General features: G+C 44.6%; 1 protein-coding gene across 5 annotated transcripts in view; it reads left to right on the forward strand.

Moving 5' to 3' along the window:
* The first annotated feature begins 10,847 nt into the window (after positions 1 to 10,847).
* SLC25A16 (solute carrier family 25 member 16) overlaps positions 10,848 to 16,959 on the forward strand; it is a 33,638-nt gene continuing 27,526 nt past the window's right edge. For all 5 annotated transcript variants that reach the window (XM_067710799.1, XM_067710801.1, XM_067710802.1 and 2 more), the window contains exons 1-2: positions 10,848 to 11,094; positions 16,051 to 16,143. In XM_067710799.1, the coding sequence (XP_067566900.1) occupies positions 10,974 to 11,094; positions 16,051 to 16,143 (214 nt within the window). In that variant the 5' untranslated portion in view covers positions 10,848 to 10,973. The remainder of the gene's footprint in view (positions 11,095 to 16,050; positions 16,144 to 16,959) is intronic.

Here is a 16,959-nt window from a genome sequence, read left to right on the forward strand (position 1 = left end):
AGCGCCACAATGGAGAATAGCCTCCGCTCGCCACAACTAGAGAAAGCCCACGCGCAGCAACGAAGACCCAACGCATTCAAAAATTTAAAAAATAAATAAATAAACGCCTCTCAGAGGTCCTTTTTAAACTCTGTGACTGCGATTATGTAATTCTATATATTTGCACAAATGAGGCTAATTTCTTTCTTTTTTTTTTTTTTTGCGGTACGCGGGCCTCTCACTGTCGTGGCCTCTCCTGTTGCAGAGCACAGGCTCCGGACGCGCAGGCTCAGGGGCCATGGCTCACGGGCCCAGCCGCTCCGCGGCATGTGGGATCTTCCCGGACCGGGGCACAAACCCGTGTCCCCTGCATCGGCAGGCGGACTCTCAATCACTGCGCCACCAGGGAAGCCCGAACTTTATTAATTTGTATCACTGATTATGTAATTTTGACTCTGTTCATTAGTATTGCATGTGTAAACTTTTTTTTTTTTTTTGCGGTACACGGGCCTCTCACTGTTGTGGCCCCTCCCGTTGCGGAGCACAGGCTCCGGACGCGCAGGCTCCGCGGTATGTGGGATCTTCCCGGACTGGGGCACGAACCCGTATACCCTGCATCGGCAGGCGGACTCTCAACCACTGCGCCACCAGGGAAGCCCGCATATGTCAACATTTTGTTTCCCCAACTACGTGAAAGCTTAAGGGTAAGACTCATATCTTCTATTTCTTTTGTGTCTTATCTTTTTATAGGACCTAATACTATAATACCCTCAATAAATATTGCTGACAGGTCAAATACCGAATGACAGAAGCAATTGGATAATATCTCCAAAGTGTTTTTATCTTCTCAGAGAAAAACACTAAGTAAATCCATCAGTGTTATTATTGCTCAAGTGTGTGAATAACAATTGCTACCGTTGATTGAGTAATGTCTTTACACATTATACTATGCTTTCTAAATAAACATGGCTTTAAGTTGTAATGTAAATGCCCCAAACTTCCAAATTTATCTCTCTAGACTGAATCCCATTGCTCCAGACTTTCCTTTTTTTTGGACACGCCTGTGGGATTTTAGTTCCCTGACCAGGGACTGAACCCGTGCCCCTTGCAATGGAAGTGCGGAGTCCTAACCACTGGACAGCCAGGGAATTCCCAGAATATTTCAGCTTAGATCCTTCATAGACATCTTAAACTCAACGTTTCCAATACTACATTATTCTTAAAACACTCCATTCCATTGGCTTCTATCCTACACCCTCGCCCCCTCACCCACACACATCTCTAGCTACTCCTCTATCTCCTTTACCACCTCATTATTCTCCAACTGGCCATTAGGTGTTGCAGTTACTCAAGGCTGAGTTCTAGGTTCTCACTCTCTCTTTAGGCTTGGCTTACTAATATTATATCTTCAGCCCGGGCTGCTCCTTATATATTCTACTCTTTAATATCTCCTCTTAGATGTCTCTGAGGCCTCCGCATACTCAGTGTGTCCCAACCATGCAACTCATCTTCTCCCCTGTCCTTCCACTTTGCCCTAAAGCAACAACAAACTGACCCTCTTCCAGTGATTCCTGCCTCAGTGAGTCCATCCAGTCATGTTTTTTGTGGGTTTCTTTTTGGCCGTGCCACGTGGCTTGTGGGATCTTAGTTTCCTGACCAGGGATCGAACCCATGCCCCTTGCAGTGGAAGCACAGAGTCCTAACCACTGGACTGCCAGGGAATTCCCCATCCAGTCATGTAAACCAGGAACCTAGGAATTATCTTTATCTCCCCTTCCTCACACCCTAATTGAATCGATCACCAAGTTCTGTCCATTTCATCACTTCAGTGTGTCTCGAATCCACCTACTTCCCTCCACTCCCATGGCCTTTACTCTAGACCAATTGCCACGTCTTGCAATAGTGTACTCACGTCCACTTTTGTCCTTATTCCATTGTCCAAGCCATGAGCAGAATGATCATTTTGAAATACACACCTCACCATGTCAGCCACAGCTTAATACTGGCTTCATATTGCTTTAGGATAATGTCAAGACTCTTACACGGGCTATAAGTCTGCTAGTGGCTGTAAGACTTGACCTATTTCTCTATCTCATCTTATATCACAAACATCCTAGTTCTTCTCACTCCAGCCTCAGTGGCTTTCTTCTGTAATTACAAACCAATAATTCCACTCTTGTAAACCAGTAAGTTTCATTTGCAGAAAAGTTTCATTTTAGGCAAAGCAAGCACTTTACAGTTCTTCAGTCTAGCAGCTCCCTCTATTGTCTTACACATTTGTCAATGTGAGTGACCTGCCTGAAGCCTGGAAGGACATAGCATGGTAATGCATTCGAAGTTGTGATCGGACCCTTGAAGACACCAAACTCTTCCACCATAAGCTCTGTTTCTTTTTTCTGCTTTTTCTTTTTCCTTTCCTCAGTTAAGCCCTAGGCATTCTTCACCTTTGGGTTCAAGCATCATTTCCTTAAGGAAGGTTTCTCTAAACTGGTTTAGGTCAATCCCTGTTTTATGGTCTTTTTTTGGCCGCGCTGTGCAGCATGTGGGAACTTAGTTCCCCGAAGTACTTATTCTAGTTTAAATTTTACATAAATTTCTGTGGTTACTTGATTAAGATCTCTTTCCCACTAGAATATAAGCTCCCTGAAGTGCAGGGACCAAGTTTTTATTTACTATTGTATCTTTGATGCCTAGCACCTGTACAAGAAATACGTGATGAACAACAACAAAAATAAATTAGATCAGTTCTCTAAATAATTTCCAGTTCATTGCTATATATAATTGTAACTACACTGAGATGATATAGTTCCTCTTCTGAAATATTCAGAAAACTCTTACTCATTTTTCAAGGCTCAGTTCAACTCTCTAGGTTTTCTTAATTCCATCCCCCAACCCCACCCCAATAGAATTGGTCTCTTCCCTCTTTGTTCCTTGTAGTACTCTATGCATACCCCTAATACTAGACAAATACTGGCAAATTATACTTACTTTTTTGTAACTGCTTGCTCTCTTACAAAAGTCTTTGTAGGAATTTTATCTTATTTTCATAGCTTGACCATCTAACATAACACCTGGTGCACAGCAGGTGGATAGTAAATATGTATGGATTGGATGAATAATGATCTGTTCTGCAGGTCTAGGGGTGCACATACTGAGGAAGTGAAAGGAATATAGCACATATTATGTGTTGTGCACTGTGGTAGGTCCTTTGTCTAAATGATTTTATTTGATATCCATATCATATCTGGGGGATCAGCCATATTTTACAGGTTAGAAACTGTATATCAGGTATGTATTGTCTTTAAGATCACTTACGGGACTTCCCTGGTGGAGCAGTGGTTAAGAATCCGCCTGCCAATGCAGGGGACACGGGTTCGAGCCCTGGTCCGGGAAGATCCCACATACTGTGAAGCAACTAAGTCTGTGCTGCGCCACAACTGCTGAGCTCGCGCTCTAGAGCCCACGAGCCACAACTACTGAGCCTGTGTGCTGCAACCACTGAAGCCCGTGCACCTAGAGCCTGTGCTCCACAACAAGAGAAGCCACCACAATGAGAAGCCGGTGCACCGCAATGAAGAGTAGCCCCCGCTCACTGCAACTAGAGAAAGCCCATGTGCAGCAACGCAGGTCCAAGGCAGCCAAAAAATAAATAAAATTTAGAAAAAAAGATCACTTACCTACTAAGTAGAGAAACAGACATTCCATGTTTCTGTTCTTTTTCGCTATACTCTGTTAGAAGTTTAATGTACAGCTTTGGAGGACTGTAGCAAAAGATTTGATTTAAAAATGTCACTTTTCATTTTTTGAATACCAGATTACTAATGCCGTAGTAAAAAAGAAACCTGAAGCTGTTTCCTAAAATCCCTGCTTTCCTGATTAAACTTTACCTCATGTTCACAAACTTTTTCAACTGTACACTAGTCATGGAAAGCTGACGTCACAACTTAAGCATATCTAATATTATTTCTAGAGTCAAAAATAATAAGAATCATCTTTATCTTATGCAATTTCTTAAGATCTAATTACCTAAGGTCAAAATATAACCAAAGTGTGCTTTAAAAAAAAAATCAGGGGGCTTCCCTGGTGGCACAGTGGTTAACAATCCGCCTGCCAATGCAGGGGACACGGGTTTGAGCCCTGGTCCGGGAAGATCCCATATGCCATGGAGCAACTAAGCCCGTGCGCCACAACTACTGATCCTGCATTCTAGAGCCTGCGAGCCACAACTATGGAAAACCGCGCACCTAGAGCCAGTGCTCTGCAACAAGAGAAGCCACTGCAATGAGAAGCTCGCGCACGCAATGAAGAGTAGCCCCCGCTCGCTGCATCTAGAGAAGGCCCACGCACAGCAATGAAGACCCAATGCAGCCAAAAAATAAATAAATAAGTAAATTTAAAAAAAAAAAAGAGTAGTTAAAAAAAAAAATCAGGGAATTTCCTGGTGGCCTACGGGTTAGGATTCCAGGCTTTCACTGCCGTGGCCCAGGTTCAATCCCTGGTTGGGAAACTGAGATCCCGCAAGCTGTGCAGCTCCGCCAAAAAAAAAAAAAAAAAAAAATCTAACCATATAAAAGAGCGTACAAATGCTACGAAAGGAGCAAAGATCGTGTGTTATATATCAGATAAATTACATATGACTCCAAAATTATTTAAATTATAAGGCATCTGTGATATATGATGCTTATTCCTGGTAAATATAAGTAAATAAACATTAATGATTTGTGGTCTAAAAGAGACTACCTAGCCTAACTTAAAGATAGCTAAGGAAATTCCCTGATGGTCCAGCGGTTAGGACTCTGGGTTTCCATTACAGGGGGCACGGGCTAGATCCCTGGTCAGGAAACTAAGATCCTGCAAGCCTCACCGTGTGGCCAAAAATAAATAAATAAGTAAGTAAGTAAAATAAAGATAGCTAAGGTCCATGACAATGTTTATTAAAATGGGGCCTCCCCTGGATTTTGGGAGGCCCAGGTCAGAGTGGGGCGGTGGGGGGGAAGGTGTAAAGCCCCCCAGGCAGGGACAGCCCCTTGTCCCCGGCTGGCCTAGCCTACTCAACTCTGCGGTGATTCCAGAGTTGGGGGCCAGTGTGGCCACATTTGCCATCACCACTCTGTGGCTTGGGCCTTGTGATAATGTCTACCTGTGGTCATGTCTTAACTGCTTTGGCCTCACCTTTGAGCTCTGGGTACAGGAACTGTCAGAGTGGGGGTCCCTAGCGCAAATTGAGGCCTCTGTGTGGGAGCAGATGTCGCTCAGGGTCTCAGCCATCTTTGGGGCCATGAACTTCTGGGCCATCATCATGTACAACCTTGTAAGCCTGAGCAGCCTTGAGTTCACAGAGCTGGTCGCCCAGTGCCTGCTACTCACAGGGTTCCCCCAGACCACACTGGCCATCCTGTTTCTCATCTACTGTGGTGTCCAGCTGGTGAAAGAGTGAGAACGAACCCTGGTGCTGGAGGAGGAGAAGAAGCAGGACAAAGAGAAGCTTGAGTAGTAGGGAGGGGGACGGGCTCTTCTCAGCTATTCCTGGGCCCAGGTCTAGGCCCGGCCAGATGGGGCCTGACTAATATAATAAAAGACTTTTCTACCGCGAAAACCAATAATAATAATAATAAAAAAAGGCACATTGATTTATCCCTGTTTCATGAAACGTCGGGGTATGTGTGGGGTTGGGTGAAGCTTTCAAAGAAGGCTTTTTACATTTATTTATTTATTTAAGCTGCGCCCTACGGCATATGGGATCTTAGTTCCCCTACCAGGGATAGAACCTGTGCCCTCTGCATCAGGAGTGTGGAGTCTTAACCACTGGATTGCCAGGGAAGACCCCAAAGAAGGCTTTTTAGGTAGTTATTGCTATATCCAGTCTATATGGTATTCACGTATTGCCCATATTTAAAGAAAAACTGCCTGGGACATCCCTGGTGGTCCAGTGGTTAAGACTTCGCCTTCTACTGCAGGGGGTGCGGGTTCAATCCCTGGTCAGAGAGCTAAGATCCCACATGCCTCATGGCCAAAAAGCCAAAACATAAAACAGAAGCAGGGGCTTCCCTGGTGGCGCAGTGGTTAAGAATCCGCTTGCCAATGCAGGAGACATGGGTTCGAGCCCTGGTCTGGCAAGATCCCACATGCCACGGAGCAACTAAGGCGTGCGCCACAACTACTGAGCCTGAGCTCTAGAGCCTGTGAACCTGTGTCCCCTGCACTGGCAGGTGGATTTTTAACCACTGTGCCACCAGGGAAGTCCCTTCAATATGGACTTTAAAAATGGTCCACAAAAAACAAAAACAAAAACCTTTGCCAAACCTTTGTCCTTTGGTATTCTGTATATTTTCATCTTTACAGTTTGTGCCAACATTTCCATCCCCTTTCTATGCCTTAAACCAGTCTCTCTTTCTAAATCTATCTATCTATCTATCTATTTATTTATTTATGGCTGTGTTGGGTCTTCGTTACTGCGCGCAGGCTTTCTCTGGTTGCGGTGAGCAGGGGCTACTCTTCGTTGTGGTGCGTGGGCTTCTCTTGTTGCAGAGCTCAGGCTCTAGATGCACAGGCTTCAGTAATTGTGGCGCACGGGCTTAGTTGCTCCATGGCATGTGGGATCGTCCTGGACCAGGGCTCGAACCCGTGTCCCCTGCATTTGCAGGCAGATTCTCAACCACTGTGCCACCAGGGAAGTCCCAAACCAGTCCCTCTTTCTGTTTTCCCTCTTCTGTTAATGGTCCATCAAGTCTTTTAACCACCCTAGCAAAAAACTTTGCATCAGTTTTGACTTATCCTATTCCTTGCCTTCCATATTTAATTCCTTAGCAAGCCCAGAGGTGCTATCTCCTCCATCCATTTTCTTTCTGATTATATTTTCATGCTCCCATCAACTATCTTGCCTAGATTATTGCAAAAGCTTCCTAACTGGCTTCTTTACTGTCAGATCTGTCAGTGACTGTCTTCCCAATTATTGTATTCATCTCTCCCAGATTAATTCTTCTAAAACATAGCTGTCACCAGTTTCTTATTAGCCACTAAATTAAGTCTAAACTCTTTAGCCCAAGATTGAAACTGTTCATGATATAACCTTGACCTATTTCTCTAATGCTATTGGTCAGTGGTCTGCCATACAAGTGTTGGGGAGTCAAGGAGAGGGTGTCAAGAATCTTAAGACAGGCAAACTGGACAATTCTTTGTTCTTTGACCAAGCTGAGTTTCCTTATTTGTGTGTGTGTGTGTGTGTGTGTGTGTGTATGTGCACATGTGCATGCATGTGTATACATGTATGTGTGTTTGCCCTGGCCCATGCTTGGCTGTGTCAAAAGCCTGTTCAATTACCTCCTTCCCTGATGATCTCTGACAAACATGGTCTGTTTTCTGCATCCCTACTTTTTATTTGTGTATGTTATTTATTTAACTATTAGGTTCACATTCATTCCATGAAATAGTACATTCATTGAGGAAAGGGATTCATTTTTCTCCATTTCTTTAGCCTCTGGCCACTAGTTGCTAGATATTCTAGCAGTGAAAGACACACATAGAAAGACTTGGTCTTTAAGTAGAGGCACCATTGTATATCATCTATTCAGTGTCAAATCAAATGAACAAAACAGATAATTCCTACCTTCATGGAGCTTACATTCTAGTGGGGGAAAACTAATAATAAAAACATTTTATATATATTATAAGCACTGGTAAATTCTGTGGAAAAAATTAAAGGAGAGAAAAGAGATAGAGTTTTGGTAGGGGTGAGGGTGGAGTGGGTAGTAATTTTAAATATTACAGCCAGAAAAGGCCTCCTTGAGAAGCTTACATTTGTGTAAAACCTGAAGAAGGATATAGAAAGAGGAAGTTACATGGAATACCTAGGGGAAAAGTAGTACAGGTGGAAAGAAGAGCATGTGCAGAGGCCCTGAGGGAATCATGCCAGGTATTTATGAGGAACAAAGAAGCCAGTGTGACTGAAGGAAGTTCTAGGAGTTGAGGCCAGAGATATAACAGGAAACCAGTAGACCATTTTAAGAATTCCCCCAAGTGATATGGGAAGCCATTGAAGGGTTTGGGGATAAGGTGTGACAAGATTTGTTTTAGGTTTTAAAGAATTGCTTTGGCTGCCATATTAGGAACAGAAAGTAGGAAGCAAGAGAAAGCAGGGAGATTAATTAGGAAATTACTCAATGTTTATGGACTGAGGTTGGAGTTGTGATTTAATGAAATGACGAAAGGTTGCAGGAGTAGCATGTTTGGGAAAGAAGATGAGGAATTTAGTTTTGGATATGATAAATAGATGCCAGTTAGGTATACAGGTGGAGATGTGGGAAATATGGATCAATAGATTTGGAGAGTGGGTGGGAAGGGCTGGAGATTAGCAGTCATCCCAATGACTACATATAAATGTATTTAAAACTCTGAGGTTGGGTAAGATCTCTGAGAGTGAGTGTAATAACATCTGTAGGTTGAGTAGCTTAGTTGTAACCAGCTGAGTAGAGAAGAAATAATTGGATGTTTAAGTCACTAGACTTGTCGGTTATCATGTATATAAACTTTCCATCCTAGGTCTGGATTGAGTTTTGGAGTTGAGGGCCATTACGTGATAAATTAAATCTGTAAGGTGCATCTCATTTGAAACGGAAATGGATTAGAAGAGATACTAGTACAGCTTACAGGACAGGGAAAAAATACCAGCTTACAGGACGGGGAAAAATACACATTAGCACTAGGAGCTGGGACAGCTTTGCTAGTTATGTAATATGAAAGCATAGACCTTTGTGTTTTTTTTGTTACATAAAAAAAACCTGGGGACTTCACTGGTGGCACAGTGGTTAAGAATCCGCCTGCCAATGCAGGGGACACAGGTTCGAGCCCTGGTCTGGTAAGATCCCACATGCCGCGGAGCAACTAAGCCCGTGTGCCACAATTATGAGCCTGTGCTCTAGAGCCTGCGAGCCACAACTACTGAGCCCACGAGCCACTACTACTGAAGCCCGTGTGCCTAGAGCCTGAGCTCTGCAACAAGAGAAGCCACCGCAACAAGAAGTCCGTGCACCACAGCAAAGAGTAGCCCCTGCTCGCCACAACTAGATAAAGCCCGTGGGCAGCAATGAAGACCCAACTCAGTCCAAAATAAACAAACAAACAAACAAACAAAAACCTTAGGGAGGGGGCTTCCCTGGTGGCGCAGTGGTTCAGAGTCCGCCTGCCGATGCAGGGGACACGGGTTCGTGCCCCGGTCCGGGAAGATCCCACATGCCGCGGAGCGGCTGGGCCCGTGAGCCATGGCCGCTGAGCCTGCGCGTCCGGAGCCTGTGCTCCGCAACGGTAGAGGCCGTCGCAGTGAGAGGCCCACGTACCGGGGGAAAAGAAAAAAAAAAAAAAAAGAATCAGGTTAAAAACACATATGGTGGGGCTTCCCTGGTGGCGCAGTGGTCTGCCTGCTAATGCAGGGGACACGGGTTCGAGCCCTGGTCTGGGAGGATCCCACGTGCCGCGGAGCAGCTGGGCCCGTGAGCCATGGCCGCTGAGCCTGCGCGTCCGGAGCCTGTGCTCCGCGGCCGGAGAGGCCACAGCAGTGAGAGGCCCGCGTATCGCAAAAAAAAAGAAAAAAAAAAAAACCTTAGGGAGGTTTTTCTTGTACTTTTTTATTGTAATAAAACATACTTCAGGGATTCCCTGGCGGTCCAGTGGTTAGGACTCTGCACTTCCACTGCAGGGGGCACGGGTTCAATCCCTGGTCACTCCGTAAGCCGCACGGCCAAAAAAAAAAAAATTACTCTTTTAACCATTTTAAAGTGTACAGTTCAGTAGTATTAATTACATTCACAATGTTGTGCAACCATCCCCACTTTTGGGAGCTTTCAATTCTTCACATTAGACATGCAAATTATAAATAATGATATTATTATATGGGTCTGTATTTTCTGGTAGAAATTGAATATTGGGAGCATGGGAAAAAATAAATTTGAAATCTGGACTCACCATTAATGATAAATGTTGGCTAGAAACACCTTGCAGAGGCATATCCATAGAAAGAGAAAGTGGGGACCAGTGTCAATAATAGGGAAGATTGGAGTAAGTATTAATGAAAATTATAATAGGTAATTTCTGAAAAAGAGGATAAAAGTTCAGAACAACTTTGGTCACAAAGAATAGGTATGAATTTTGCTCAAGTTGGAGGTGATGAGGGACGCACAGTAAGAGAATAGTGCTGGGTAAGGGGTGGTTTGAAAAAAATAGTCTTGTAATACAGCGGGGTCAGGGAGAAGAAACTGGGAGGTTCCTGAGAGTTTAGGAGTTGGTGGGGAGTAGAGCGCTGGAATTTCAGAGCTAAGCACAAAGCACAGATTCAGAAAGTCCTGGCAAGGCAGAAGTATTTGTGTAATTCGTAGCACCCCAAAGAAAGAAGAACTTGCTTTAGCAATTATTTCTTTGGCAGAGGGGTTGGGGGTGGAATAGAAGCTTAGTTGGTGGGGGGGTTAGGGAGGCAGAATGTGAGGTTCAGCGAGAAGATCTGAGAAGGTATAGCTGATCAGGTGGGAGAGAGTGCAATTTCAGAAGTTCCTGGAAATAGTGAGGAACCAAAGGTTGGTTCTGGAAAGGGTTCATTTTGGGAAGGTCAGAAGGCAGCCCGATGGACGGTTACATGTCGAACAATGATCAATATGGGTTGATGGGCGGGGGAGTGCTTTCTGAGGTGGTGGGTTTTGGAAGGACCTTCTCGCTGGCCATTCTTCCCTTCTTCCGCGTGTAACAGAAGACGCCTGCACAGCGAGGCCAGAAGTAGAGATGTGGTGCGAGGCTGGTGAGAGTGGGAGGTGTCCAGCCCCGGCGACTCCCGCTTCGGGCCTTGACCCAGGCCCCGCCCCTGGCCTACGCCATCAGCCAGCGCCGCGCCGCCCGTGGTGTTCCGTCCCGCCGTGCGGCGGTCGGTGCCCTGTCACTGCCTGCTCTGGCCATGGCTAGGGCGCTTGGGTTATAAATTAGCGACCAAAGCTCCCGACGCGGCCCTGGTCCTGATGGCGGCGGCGGCGGCCCTGGCAGCAGCCGAGCCACCTCCCGCGATGCCGCAGGCGGCAGGAGCCGGAGGGCCAGCCGCCCGCAGAGATTTCTACTGGCTGCGCTCCTTCCTGGCCGGAGGTGGGTTTCCGCCGGGAGGACCTGGCCGCGCACTGGGTGGCCGGGGCGGGATCCGGGGCAGGTCGGGTGTATGCGGCCGCGATAACATTCTTGGACTCTGGCTGCTCCAATGCCCTGGCAGGTGTTTGCCTGGACCCGCTGTAACCTCTAAGAATCCCTTGACTAATGACAGCAGGATCCTGGGGAGGAAGGGTCTCGAGCTGTCGAGGAGCGGCTGGAGCCGTGGAAGGGCTGAACCAGGCACCAGTTCTTCAGGGTTGGATAGTAGGAAAAAGAGGGGAGTCCCTTAAAGGACGTCAGGGTTTCAGTGCAACATGCTGGGCACTCCTTTCTTTTATAAAGACTGCACGACGGACAGTAGAATTGGATTTTGATGTTTGCTTAAAAGAAAATAAACATGGGAGGTCAGCTTTTTAAGGATGACTGGGAAATTGTGCAAAACTGTCTACAAGCAAAGCTGGTTCCGGTGATTCTAGAACACTGTGCCACAGGTACTTGACAGGTAGCTGGTACAAACCTACTATTTTTTTTTTTTTTTTTTGCGGGCCTCTCACTGTTGTGGCCTCTCCTGTTGCAGAGCACAGGCTCCGGACGCGTAGGCTCAGCGGCCATGGCTCACGGGCCCAGCCGCTCCGCGGCATGTGGGATCTTCCCGGACCGGGGCACGAACCCGTGTCCCCTGCATCGGCAGGCGGACTCTCAACCACTGCGCCACCAGGGAAGCCCCAGCCCTACTATTGGTGTGACTGTCGGGCCAGAAGTTTCATATTGTCTCTCAGAAATTTCTTCTGCTTTCCCATAAAGAGGTGTTTCAGTCTCTACCCTCTCTTACTTGACTGTCTGGGTTGTCATCATTTAATTATTTGTAAAGACTGGGAATTTTTAAAATTCCACATTATGAGGACTTGTAGAAAGATATCTGTATGCTGCAATAGTATTAAGAATTATTTTGTTCTGCTGATAAAAAGGTCATTCATTTATTTATACAAGGAATATTTCAGTGTCTGCTACATGCTCAGTGTATATAAGGGAATAAAACAAAGATCCTAGAGTTTACATTGGTTGGGGACTTGTTGTGAGAAAGGCGATAAGCAAAATGAAAAAATAAGTTATATAGTATATTAGAACATGACGAATGGAATGGGAAGAAGTAAAAAGGAGAATGGGGCAAGGAAATGTAGAGGCTACGTGGGTACAGTATTAAATAGGATAATTCGTGATGTCTCATTGGGAGGATGACACTTGAGCAAACTTGAAAACGTGAGGGAGTTTAGCAAGTTGATGTCTAAGAAGGAGCCTTCCAGGTGGGAAGAAAAGCTAAAGCAAAGTCTTCAAAGTCAGGGAGGAGCTTATCGGTTCAAAGAACAGCAGTGAGACCTACATGGCTGGAGCCAGGTGGTGCTGATGGGGGAAGGAGGTTAGAAAGTTAAAGGGGACAGGAAATGAAGGGTCTTGTAAACCACTGTAAAGATTCTAACTTTTACTTGGAGTGAAGTAGGGAGCCATTGCAGGTCTTTAGTAGAGAAGTGACATGATATGACATGTTTCCAAAGGATTACTTGGGCTGCTCTGTGGAGAATAACTGCAGGGATGTAAATATGGAAGCAGGGAGACCCGTTTGGTGGTTATTGCAGTAATTCAGATGATAGATGATGGTGGCTTGGATCAGGTTAGTAGCAGGGGAGGTGGTGAAAAATTGTGATAATCTGGATATAGATAGAATAAATGATTTTCTGACAGATTAGAGATGGGTAAAGAAGAGAAGTCAAGGGGGACTTATTTTGGTTTGAGCAGCTGAAAGGATGAAGTTGTCATTGAAATGGGAAGGAAAAAAAAAAGTTGCTCACAGATTTTTATAACCATTATAGGCGCTCCTGGTCCAAGTGATATGAGAAAATACCATTGGGCAAGTTACTTAACCTCCCTTTGCCTCAGTTTCCCCATCCTTTAAATGGGAAAATAGAGTACCTACCTCAGAATGTAATTGTAATGATTAAATGAGAAAGGACCTGTAAAAGCCTTGGCATAGTGCCTGCAGTTGAATCTCTTAGCCTAGTACCGGGTACAAAGGAAACCATACGTGTTTTTTTTTATTAATTAATTAATTTATTTTTGCTGTGTTGGGTCTTCGTTTCTGTGCGAGGGCTTTCTCTAGTTGTGGCAAGCGGGGGCCACTCTTCATCGCAGTGCACGGGCCTCTCACTATCACGGCCTCTCTTGTTGCGGAGCAGAGGCTCCAGACGCGCAGGCTCAGTAGTTGTGGCGCACGGGCTTAGTCGCTCCGCGGCATGTGGGATCCTCCCAGACCAGGGCTCGAACCCGTGTCCCCTGCATTAGCAGGCAGACCACTGCGCCACCAGGGAAGCCCCACCATATGTGTTTTTAACCTGATTCTTTTTTTTTTTTTTTTTCTTTTCCCCCGGTACGTGGGCCTCTCACTGCGACGGCCTCTACCGTTGCGGAGCACAGGCTCCGGACGCGCAGGCTCAGCGGCCATGGCTCACGGGCCCAGCCGCTCCACAGCATGTGGGATCTTCCCGGACCGGGGCACGAACCCGTGCCCCCTGCATCGGCAGGCGGACTTTCAACCACTGCGCCACCAGGGAAGACCCATACATGTTTTTTATTGGTGATTAGCAGTGGTCTTTGGCAAATCTTTTTTTTTTAAATAAATAAATTAATTTATTTTTGGCTGTACTGGGTCTTCATTGCCGCACGCAGGCTTTCTCTAGTTGCCGTGAGCGGGGGGCTACTCTTCGTTGTGGTGCGCAGTCTTCTCATTGCCATGGCTTCTCTTGTTGAGGAGCACTGGCTCTAGGCGTACGGGCTTCAGTAGTTGCGGCATGCAGGTTCAGTAGTTGTGGCTTGTGGGCTCCAGAGCGCAGGCTCAGTAGTTGTGGCGCAGGGTCTTAGCTGCTCCGCAGCATGCAGGATATTCCCGGACCAGGGCTTGAACCCGTGTCTCGTGCATTGGCAGACGGATTCTTAACCACTGTGCCACCAGGGAAGTCGTCTTTGGCAAATATCTTAAGTTCAGCTGTTCAAAATGAAGATAAAGGCTACTTGACCTTACTCAGTGGACTTTTGTGATGATTAATTGAGCTATAAAGTGGTGTGATAAGCAAGTAAAGATATTGTTAAAAGAAACTACTTATTCAACAGTTTCTAAATAATTTTTATGTGGTTATTTCATAATGAATGGGAAGATAATTATATAAAAAACTATTCTGAAACCAAATATACCGAATGAAAATTATTTTTAGCTTATTCTCAATTTTGAGTAGCCATAACTGTTATTTCCATTAGTTCAGATAAGAGAAGCTTAATATAGAAACTTATATGTGGATTTAATATTTGAGTACAAATAGGCATTTTATTTTTGGGTATTTCAGAATATGCATTTTAGCATCAGTTACATGCTGAGCTATTAAGTAAATGTGTGTGGATTTTGAGTGATTTTGTCTTATATTTTTAAAAGTTTGTAAAGTAAGACTCTTCATTCATTCAGTAAACAGGTATTGAGTACCTGTTAGGTGCCAGGCCCTGAACTGGTCTCTGGGGATGCAGTAGTAAAGAGACTCACAGTATCCCAGTCCTCTTGTACCTTCCTTAACAAATATGCAGTGATGAAGAGCTTAACATAACCATAAAAAAGACACCAAGGGGGCTTCCCTGGTGGCGCAGTGGTTGAGAGTCTGCCTGCCGATGCAGAGGACACGGGTTCGTGACCCAGTCCGGGAGGATCCCACATGCCGCGGAGCGGCTGGGCCCGTGAGCCATGGCCGCTGAGCCTGCGCGTCCGGAGCCTGTGCTCCGCAACGGGAGAGGCCGCAACAGTGAGAGGCCCGTGTACCGCAAAAAAAAAAAAAAAAAAAGACACCAAGGACATTTTTGTCCACCTTGTTATGATAGTAACAACTCATTTGGTTGAGTGCTTACTACATGTAAGGTACCTTACAGAAGTGTCTTAGATGGTTCAGGCTACTATAACAAAAATACTGTAATCTGGGTGACTTATAAACAACAAACTTCTTTCTCATAGTTCTGGAAACTGGGAAGTCCAAGGTCATGGTGCCAGCAAATATCTGGGGAGGACCTGCTTCCTCATAGCTGGTGTTTCTGCATGGTGGAAGGGGCCAGGGATCTCTCTGGGGCCTCTTTTTTTTCTTGGCCGTACAGCCTGCGGAATCCTAGTTCCCCGACCAGGGATTGAACCTGTGCCCCCCTGCAGTGGAAGCACAGAGCCTTAACCACTGGACCTCCAGGGAAGTCCCTCTGGGGCCTCTTTTATAAGGGCATTAATTCCGTTCATGAGGGTCCTAATCACCTCCTCTAATACCACCTCCACCTCTAAATACCATCACTAGGAATTAGTTTTCAACGTATGAATTTTGGGGGGACACAAACAGTCTGTAGCAAAAAATCTTTATATACTGTCACCTTAGAAGCATGCCAAGCTATTAGGGCTCACCTGGATTCTGATTTATGCTAAAGCCCATGTATGCACTTTACCGTCATCCACATGTCTGCACAGTGGCATGTGGTAGGGACCAAATACATAATTGCTGAGTGGATAAATGAATGACTGAATTTTATGGGTGAAATTTGATTATTTCAATGAGAAGTCATCCAGAAGAAGAAGATGTTATTTCAAACAGAGGCTTATAGGTGGGTAAGTCCCTCCAAGTGTCTGTCTCCATAACCACATTTAGCAAGATTCCAATGTTCATCAGGAATTAGGGGGCAGATTTACACTCTTCAAACTTATTAAGTCTGACATGCTCAATAATTAAATTGTAGAGAATGGGGGCCCATCATCTACATATCCCTGCTACTGGGCAGTTCTACCCATGGAGATCAAATTAGAGATTAGAGGGTATGCTAGCCTCTAAATAATGATTTCCATCTGGAAAGAAATGATATGGAATTTCTTCCTGATCTTTTCAAATTTTTTAGGTATTGCTGGATGCTGTGCCAAAACAACAGTTGCTCCTTTGGATCGAGTGAAGGTTTTATTACAAGCTCACAATCACCATTACAAACACTTGGGTGAGTTAATTGATGCTAAAGAGAAAAATGAAAATGTTATCTATCTGCTGTCTTCGTTTCTAGTTGTGAATTATAGTGGAAAGAGGACACAAAAGGGAGTTCAAGTTTGGGGGCAGATTTTACAAGGGATATATCTCTTAGCTATTTTAATCATTTCATTTGCAATAATGGTTATATATGTTTATCATTTTAGGGTACTAATGTACTCTAAAATCTTTGAATCATTGAAGTAAGTACTACATATTTATTTATTGAGATTAACAAATCACATCCTTAATGGACACACATAATAGCTCAGCTTGATTTAAAAAAAAAATCCAACTAGTGATAGAGATAAGGTTTATTCCTTTAAACACTTAAGCATGTGTTATAGATATCTTAGGGCAAGCAGAATCCAATGCAATTAGTATAAACTTGCATTGTTAAAAAAATATCGAGCCCTTAGTTGTTCCTTGTAAACATAAAAACCAGCTATTATAATTAACATGGACACTCTGATATATCATTGGTGGGAGTAAGGATTTTTTATAGCCTTTTTGGAGGGCATTTTGGTGATATGCATCAAAAGTCTTGAAAAGATACATATTCTTTGGCCTTGCAATTCTAGTTCTAGGAGGTTGTTTCAAGCAAGTAATCAGAAATGTGCTCAAATATGTATATACAAGAATGAAAGCATTATTTATGTTGGTTAAAAAAAAGAAAGAGCCAACCAAAATGTTTAATAGGGAATTGGCTAAGTTAAATAAAAGTATTACTTAAATAGATAAGTCCATATTATAGACTATTTTGCAATCATAAAAAATTGTAAAAGAATAT

Source organism: Pseudorca crassidens, chromosome 16 (assembly GCF_039906515.1).
Source record: "Pseudorca crassidens isolate mPseCra1 chromosome 16, mPseCra1.hap1, whole genome shotgun sequence".
Taxonomy (NCBI): Eukaryota; Metazoa; Chordata; class Mammalia; order Artiodactyla; family Delphinidae; genus Pseudorca; species Pseudorca crassidens.